Source organism: Coptis chinensis, chromosome 5, assembly GCF_015680905.1.
Source record: "Coptis chinensis isolate HL-2020 chromosome 5, ASM1568090v1, whole genome shotgun sequence".
NCBI classification, from domain to species: Eukaryota; Viridiplantae; Streptophyta; class Magnoliopsida; order Ranunculales; family Ranunculaceae; genus Coptis; species Coptis chinensis.
In genome coordinates, this window is record NC_141460.1 from 88100260 (window position 1) to 88109236 (window position 8977).

Genomic DNA, 8977 nt, shown 5'->3' on the forward strand with positions numbered 1-8977 from the left:
AGACAGTTAAGAGTGGAATGAATCCTTACTCATTATATTGCATGATTATGTTTTGAGAGTAAGAAGAATTTATTTAAACGTAAGAACGGTAGGATTACGTATTAGTGTTGTTAACATTAATATTTAGGATTCTACTATTTTTACGGATATCACCTTTCAATTCCAGTCATACATTTAAAATGCAAAATGTTTTACATGTGCCATCAATCACACATAATCTCTTAAGTGTACACAAGTTTGTGTCTGACAATCATTGTATACTGATTTTCTCTCCTACTGGTTGCTTTGTAAAGGACATTGCCACAGGGAGGATGCTTTTCCAAGGACCAACTGAGCATGGTCTGTATCCTCTCCATCTCACATCCAGTTCATCAAGTCATTCATCCTCTGCATACATTCCTACTGCCCTTTCTGCAATAAAGGTTTCTGCAGCAACATGGCATAAGAGATTAGGTCATCCAGCTCATGCAATTTTAAATAAACTCATTCAAAATAAGAATGTTGATGTCAAAGGGTCTTCAGTTTGTTCCTTTTGTGAGGACTGTGCTTTAGGCAAAAGCACAAAACTATCATTTTCTTTGTCTATATGCATGTAAGTCTGAAAGTCCTTTACAATTGCTTCATATAGACCTTTGGGGTCCATCACCTGTGTATTATCATACTGGTTTCAAATTTTATGCAAGTATTGTTGATGATTTTTCAAAATATTGTTGGATTTTTCCTTTATCACACAAGTCTGAATTTGACATGGTATTTCAATTCAAATCTTTGGTAGAAAATAATTTACATCAGAAAATCAAGTGTATTAGAATAGATGGTGGAGGAGAGTTCATCAGTACACATTTTGAAACGTTTTTATCCAAGTGTGGGATTAAACATCAATTCTCTTGCCCTCATACCCCTTAACAGAATGGGATTGTAGAAAGGAGACATAGACATATTCTAGACATGGCCAAAACACTCACTTCCCAGTCTCATTTACCTTCCAAGTATTGGACTGAACTTTTTGCCACAGCAGTCTATCTCATAAACAGATTACCTTCCACTTCATTACATTATGTGTCTCCTTGGGAAAAGTTATACAATAGTGTACCAAATTATCATACTCTCAAAGCTTTTGGGTGTAGGTGTTACCCTCTTTGGCCGACCATACACATCCAACAAACTTCAACTCAGATCCAAACCTTGCATTTTTATAGGATCTGACCTCTACAACACAAGGGGGGTACAAGTGTCTAGATGAAGTTACAGGAAGAATATATGTATCAAGACATGTTGTCTTCAATGAGGCTGAATTTCCCTTCAAAATATCTCCTGCATACTCCACTTCTCTTCAGTCTTTCATTTCTTCTGAATTTTGTAACACAAGTATTTTGAAGAAATTCTTCCTGTCATTCTTGATTCACCTCAGCTTATCTCTGAAAATTCTAACAAACAATCATCATCTTTATCAAACAAAAATTCATGGTCACCCATTGTTTCTTCAGAGTCCAGTCATTCTATGACAACAAGATCTAAACATGGTATATTCAAACCTAAGTCACTCATTTCTACTAATCATCCTATTCCCTAAGCTCTGCAAACATCTCTTGCTTCTATTTCCACTACTCCAACATGTTACACTCAAGCAGTGAAAGATCCTAATTGGAGACAAGCTATGGCCAGTGAATTCAATGCTCTAATTAAAAATGGTACTTGGCAACTTGTGCCATACTCTTCAGAGTTCAATATTGTAGAACACAAGTGGTTGTTCAAGCTGAAACAAAAGTCTGATGGATCTCTAGACAAACACAAGGCTAGGCTAGTGGCAAAGGGGTATCATCAATTAAGTGGATTAGATTATCATGAGACTTTCAGTCCAGTTGCAAAGTCTGCAACAATCAAGCTCATTTTATCTCTTGCAGTAAACTTCAATTGGGAAATCAAGCAACTTGATGTGTCAAATGCATTTTTGCATGGCCATCTCAAAGAAACAGTGTATATGTCACAGCCACAGGGTTTTATTGATCCACAGAAACCTACACATGTGTGTAAATTACTCAAGTCCATCTATGGGTTAAAACAGGCACCTCGAGCCTAGTATGAAGAACTCTAGCAAGCTTTACTGTGCTTTGGGTTTGTCACTTCTGAAGCGGATCACTCTCTTTTCATAAAGAATGATGTCTCTTTTATTACTTACGTCCTAGTGTATGTCGATAACATTCTTATCACTGGGAATTCTACCACACAATGTGCAAAGATCATTCAACAACTCAGTTCCAGATTTGCTATGAAGGATCTAGGTGCTATACATTACTTTTTGGAACTTGAAGCTCACAGAAACTCTACTGGTATTTTTCTGTGTCAATCCGTTTGATCTTCTTACAAAAGCTAACATGGTCAATGCTAAACCCTACTCTACTCCTATTTCAACTTCATGCAAACTGGATGCTCACACTGGAGAATTACTTGATGATCCGGCAGCTTATAGGTCCATTGTAGGTGGCTTACAATATCTTACTTGGACTAGGCCTGACATTTCATTCGCAGTTAACATGGTATGTCAGTTTATGCACAAACCAAGAGCTCCTCATTTAGCTGCAGCTAAAAGGATACTGAGATATTTAAAGGGAAGTATAACTCATGGAATTTGGTTCATCAAAGGTTCTTTATCTGTGACAGCGTATTGTGATGCAGATTGGGCTGGGTGTCCTATGGATAGGAGATCAATTAGTAGATTTTGTATTTTTTTAAGTTCTAATCCTTTATCATGGTCAGCAAAGAAACAACATATCAGAGCCGGTCTTCTAATCGGCGTAATCACGGGCACTAGCTCACATAGCAGCCAGTAACTATATTGGTTATGTGTTCTACTCAAAGATCTTCATGTTCCACGCCCAAATGTCCATTGGTATTCTCAGGACAACATCGCTGCTATCTCACTTGCCAACAATCACATTTCATGCCGGGACTAAGCATGTTGAGATAGACTATCACTACATTAGAGAGTTAGTCACAAGCAAGCTACCGGATGTGCAATATCTCGCACTAAAGATCAACTAGCCGATATATTTACCAAAGATCCGTCGAGACAGGGTTTCAATTTTTATTGTCCAAGCTTTTCGGTTCGACCATCTCCCTTCAAATTGAAGGGGGCTATTAGGCATGTAAATGATGATACATCGATGACTCACCAACGTTAAAGAGGAAGACAATCAACAGTCAAAACAGTTATAGTTTAGCAAATGATAGAGTGACAGCTGTACATAGGTTTTCTGTTAAAGTAACTAATTCTGTTTTGTAGTATAAATACATGTAACAAACCAATGATTGAAAGGAATGAAAAACAATATTCATTTGAGTGTAAGAGCATTTGTTTAGTAGATACATATGGGGAGAATAGATGATAGTCATGATACAGCAAAAAGTAGAAAGCGTGGGAGTTATTGGATTCTCAAGTAACCAGGACCTTCCTCGCAAGCTCCCCTGAGGAAATTTTATTCAATAAAGGCGAATGAAAACCATGTCATGCCCATATTTTTATTGGTATGCATGGGCTTTAATGTCATTCTGGTAGATTGCTAAGTGCGTAAGTATGCTGCTTCAGGCAAGTTTGGTTGCGTATTACTCTAGGCATGCCAAGTTTATTGGAGCACATTCTTTAGACTAGCATGAATAATCCTGTAATAATGGTTATTATTGCTCTGGTTCTGGATCATATACCAGTTTATGCAGAATCAAATGTGTTCATGCATGAAATTTGAGTCACAAAGTTCTTGTTTGGCTTTCTTATGACGTAAGAGGCTTACAAACTTACAACTTTGCCCGATTTTTCCCTTTAAAAATATTCACACTGTCTTATTGTATAAATTGATATAGCAAAATTCTTCATATTGTGTAGGACAAAACGGAAACATAATTTGTCTAGCTGAAATAGTTAAAAACACAATGCCAGTTAATATTAAGCGCACTAATGTGATTCTTATGGTTAGCTTGTGAAATGGTTGCTGCATGGCTTTTAATAACCTCTGGTGGTATTGCAACTGTGTAATGCGATTGCTGATTTCTAACAATTATACTGACTAGAAATGGTGAAAAATAGAACTCATAGACTCAGTAGGCATTTGAATGCACCCCTAGTTGTAACTTGTAACTTAAACTTTTCAAATGAAGTTGTATATTTAAATTGAAATGAGCAAATAATTTATTTAAATTCGAGATTATTTCAACTCAAGGGAGGGGGAGAGCAGTCCCATTCTTTTATATCCATACAACGACACACTGGAGAATTAGATATTGTGCAATGACAAGATTTGCAAGATATATCACACCAGTCGCTTATATCTGCGCATTGGCATTGTGGAGGATTGGACCTTCTGCAAATGCATTTGGTGCAGTAACCTGCAGCTACACAAATGAACAACAACGAAAAAAGAAATTTGATTAAGCAGTTCAAGTAACATGAATAAAACGTTAAGAGACGGACACAGAGAGCATTAGTTTCTCACAACTTTGGGAGGGAGGAGGAGGTGGAGGAAAGCTTGGAATTGGTAGGACGTTTTGCCAATCTGGACCACATACACCCCTACACCTAGACGCGCAGAATTCATAAAGCGGTCCTTTTTCAAAGCAGTAGCACATGCACGGCGTTTTGTTTTCGTCTGGGAAAGCAAGCGATGAATTTGAATGCAGGGAGAGCACGAAAAGAGAGTAAAATATCAAGAAGACAATCCCATGAAGATAACTTTTCATAATGGCCATTGTCTTGCTATACATTTGTTTGTTGGCTTGGAATACTTTCAGTAGGGAAAGAAAGTTCGCGGGGCTTCTTAACGTAGAGGTAATATAATCACGGGAGAAGTATGTAACACGGAATATGCGAGTTTCGTTGCTGGTTGAGTTCTATAGAAGCATGACCACAAAAGCACTAGTACAGATCAAGGATTAAATTAGCCTCTCTGATCCTGGTCACAGTTAAGAACTTTGGTGCTTCCAAGCATTACAAATCATGTATGCGTATATGGTTAAATACTGAAATAAATTTACTCAGGACCAAATGGGCTGAAGTGCTGAACGGGTCGGTATTAGGACTGGGTTTGAAAATGAACTTTGAGTCTTTTAGCACTCCTTAGAGGCTTGGCCGCTTGGGTGGGCAGGGCTCACTAAATTGCCCTCCAAGTCAAATTGGCATGTTTAGGCAAACAATTAGAGTCTCGATTGTTTAAAAAGTTGGAAACTACAAATCGATAACTTTTGACTAAATCGATGGGCGAATTGACTGAACCCATGGCAAATCTACGGCGAATTTACTGAATCCGGCTATGTGCTGATCTTTTGTTACAAATTCATTTTTAAATTTTTCTAGTGTGTTTTTGAGGGTCGGACTATAGTTGCCTACATTACAAATTCACTTAAGTTTCATGTACCTGCAAGTGTTAAACATTGTAAACTTTTAAAGTGATATACATCTAGTGTTTAATCATAATGCAACGTACGTTTCACATCTAACGAGCCAAAACTGGATTCTTGAGTTAGTTCATTGAGTAATCTCGATCTTAGCCATAGTGACGAAAGTTCAGATAGAGAGTAGGTACAATAATTTGTTTGCTTCTACAACTTACAAAAAACACACCAGGAATCTTCTCAAGCGCAAGCAATTACAAATGCCATGCATGTGAAACACTGTCCATATGCGGCAACACGCTCTAGTGCATGCAAAAACGACATACATGAATTTGTCCGCACCAAGCCTACTAATCTCAATTTTCTAGGTGTCAACCTGCATGGAATTAACTTTACCAAGTGTTCACGTACATGTCCATTTGGCCACCTTTTCTCAATCTATAAATACGTACTCATTCTCTTATCACTCTCTCATCGAAAACCATTTAGTTGTTGGTAACCATGGTTATCAAAACAAGGCTTCCTTTGTTACTTATTTTCTCCCTTTTTCTTCTTTCTGCAAGTTTAGCTTATGGTGACGAAAGTGATCCACCAGAGTTGCAGCAATGTAGGCAACAATGTAGGTCTCAATTGCCAAGCAGACATCAACAAGATTGTGAGCGACGTTGTGAGGAGTACTATAGAGAAAGAGGAGGAGAACAAGATGTCCTTGACGAGTTGAACTCTGAAGCGAGGCACGATCCTGAGCGAGAGTTCCAACGATGCCAACAAAAATGCAGTCGGCATCAAGAAGGCCAAAAACAACAACGATGCCAACAACAATGTGAGGAGAGATATAGAGAGCACCATCAAGGTGGTCATAGCGATGACTTGTTGAACACACGAGAACCTGAGAGGGAGTTTCAACAATGCCAACAAATGTGTCAACAACAACACGGCCAACAACAACAACAATGTCAACGACGCTGTGAGGAGCAATACAGAGAGCAACAACAGGAAGGACGTGGTGGTGACTTGTTAAAGACACGAGACCCTCAGACAGAGTTCCAACAATGCCAACAAAGATGTCAACAAAGGCAAGGACAACAACAACAACAACAACAATGTCAACGACGTTGTGAGGAGCAATACAGAGAGCAACAACAAGAAGGTCGTGGTGAGGACTTGTTGAACACGCGAGATCCTCAGAGGGAGTTCCAACAGTGCCAACAAAGATGTCAACAACAACAAGGCCAACAACAACAACAATGTCAACGACGCTGTGAGGATCAATTCAGAGAGCAACAACAAGAAGGTCGCGGTGGGGACTTGTTAAACACACGAGACCCTCAAAGAGAATTCCAACAATGCCAACAAAGATGTCAACAACAACAAGGCCAACAACAACAACAACAACAATGTCAACAACGCTGTGAGGAACAATACAGAGAGCAACAACAAGGTGGTCGTAGTGGCGATCATGTTAACACATGGGAAAGTCAAGATCCTCAAAGGGGGTTTCAACAATGTCAACAACAATGCCGCCAAAGACAACAAGGAAGAGAACAACAAAGGCGCTGTGAAGAACGTTGCGAGGAACAACAGAGTGAACAAGGACAAGAATACGGATATGAAGGTGAGTCACAATGGCAAGGTGGAGAAGAAGAGGAAAACCCTTACTTATTCCGCCAAGAGAGATTCAGAACTCATATTAGAGGCCAAGAAGGAAGAATCAGAGTTCTTGAGCAGTTCACAAGGAGATCAGAGCTTCTAAGAGGAATCGAAAACTATCGAGTAGCAATCTTGGAAGCAAACCCCAATACCTTCATTGTCCCTAATCATTGGGATGCAGATACAGTATGTTTCATTGCTAAAGGTAAATTATTCAGCTCATTCACAGTTTTATCAGTGATCTTTTTTAAGTTTCTTGCTGTATTTAAAAACAATGCATATATATGATTAATTAATTTATATTGATTTGTAAAATGAAGGACGAGGTGCCATCACTCTTATACAAGCGGAGAACAACAAGCAGACTCATAACCTAGAGCGCGGAGATATCATTAGGGTTCGAGCCGGTACAACTGTTCACATTGTCAACAGAGACAACAACGAGAAGCTCTTCGTTGTCAAACTTGTTCAACCTGTCTCCATTCCCGGGCAATTTGAGGTAGTAAGAGTTTTTTACACTATTTCCATAATTGCCACTAGTACCTATTTATCGCCATAATAATAATAAATGTTTAATACTGTATTGTGATTTTGTGTAGGCTTTCTTTGGTCCTGGGGTTAGAGATCAAGATTCATTTTTCAACGCATTCAGCGACGAAATCCTTGAAGCTGCTTTCAATGTACTATTTTGTCTAAACATTGACTTTTTTTTCTTTTTTTTTTATTCCTTGATCAAAATGTAATTAATTAACTGGTTAATTTTGATGAATTAATTAATTCATACAGACTCGAAGTGATCAATTGAGGAGATTGTTTGAAGGACATAGAGAACAAGGAGCATTTGTGAGAGCTTCTCAAGAGCAAGTTAGAGCACTGAGCGGACGCTCATCACAACATGGTCAGTGGCCATTCCACCGTGGTGGTCAATCACAATCTGAAAGACCATACAACTTGTTCAACAGGCGTCCTTCGAGGTCCAACCAATTTGGTCAACTTTTTGAGGCCAATCCAGAAGACTATAGCCAACTCCAAGATCTTGATGTCGCAGTCTCTTATGCAAACATCTCTCAAGGTTCCATGATTGCTCCATTTTACAACTCGAGGTCAACGAAGATAGCGATGGTGATCAGGGGTAGCGGTTACTTTGAGATGGCATGCCCACATCTAAGCCAACAACGTGGTAGTAGCCCAAGGAGGGGACAAGAAGGAAGTGGCAGTACAAGTTATGCAAAAGTTAGCGCACGCATATCACATGGTGATGTATATGTGGTACCAGCGGGACACCCAATCGTAACTGTTGCTTCAGAAAATCAAAATCTGGAGGTGGTTTGCTTCGATATCAATGCTCAAGATAACCAGAAGAATCCACTTGCTGGGAACAACAACATATTTAGGCAATTGGAGAGAGAAGCAAAGGAGTTGAGCTTCAATGTTTCAGCAAGACAAGTTGATGAGGTGTTTAACAAGCAACAAGAAGAATGGTTCTTACCTGGACCACAGAAACGCCAACAACATGCTTCCGCATAGAATTTTTAATGTACGTATGAGTTAACTATGTAATATGTATCCGGCTTTATATGTAATTGCTAGTTGCTACTATGAAAAAATAAATAAAAATGAGCCACGGGTATAATTAATAAAAGAAGAGTTTTCTCCTCAAACATCTTTGTTTCATTTCTAAATGTAGCTCTTTTATTTCATGGCGCCGCAAATCGCAATTAGTTTCAGTTTAGCTTGCGAAATTTACATTGTATTTTTTTTTTTTTTTTTTTTTTTTTTTTTTTTTTTTTGGAAAGGATTAATATGGTTAGGCAGACCCTTACCTGCCATTAGAAGAATTGTAAGAATTGTATTGTATTTACATTGTATTTTATCTTTGCTTCTAAGGAAAACCGGGCAAATTAACTTTTTAACTTTTTTTTTTTTGCATGAAGTTAATTGATTT

The 8977-nt window shown here is 38.4% G+C and overlaps 1 protein-coding gene across 1 annotated transcript; it reads left to right on the plus strand.

Moving 5' to 3' along the window:
* Nucleotides 1-5856: 5856 nt before the first annotated feature.
* LOC147499784 (vicilin Jug r 2.0101-like) lies at nucleotides 5857-8693 on the plus strand. The gene is made up of 4 exons (XM_086561556.1): nucleotides 5857-7237; nucleotides 7353-7531; nucleotides 7632-7712; nucleotides 7819-8693. The coding sequence occupies exons 1-4, from the start codon at nucleotides 5884-5886 to the stop codon at nucleotides 8557-8559; spliced, it is 2355 nt and encodes a 784-aa protein (XP_086417682.1). The 5' UTR covers nucleotides 5857-5883; the 3' UTR covers nucleotides 8560-8693.
* The last annotated feature ends 284 nt before the right edge of the window (nucleotides 8694-8977 follow it).

What these genes read in the sequence shown, in the direction of transcription:
- LOC147499784 (XM_086561556.1), top strand. Translation starts at nt 5,884, where the DNA reads ATGGTTATCAAAACAAGGCTTCCTTTGTTACTTATTTTCTCCCTTTTT. An exon ending in AGTATGTTTCATTGCTAAAG is followed by an intron (nt 7,238 to 7,352) that starts GTAAATTATTCA and finishes TGTAAAATGAAG; the next exon opens with GACGAGGTGCCATCACTCTT. An exon ending in TCCTTGAAGCTGCTTTCAAT is followed by an intron (nt 7,713 to 7,818) that starts GTACTATTTTGT and finishes TAATTCATACAG; the next exon opens with ACTCGAAGTGATCAATTGAG.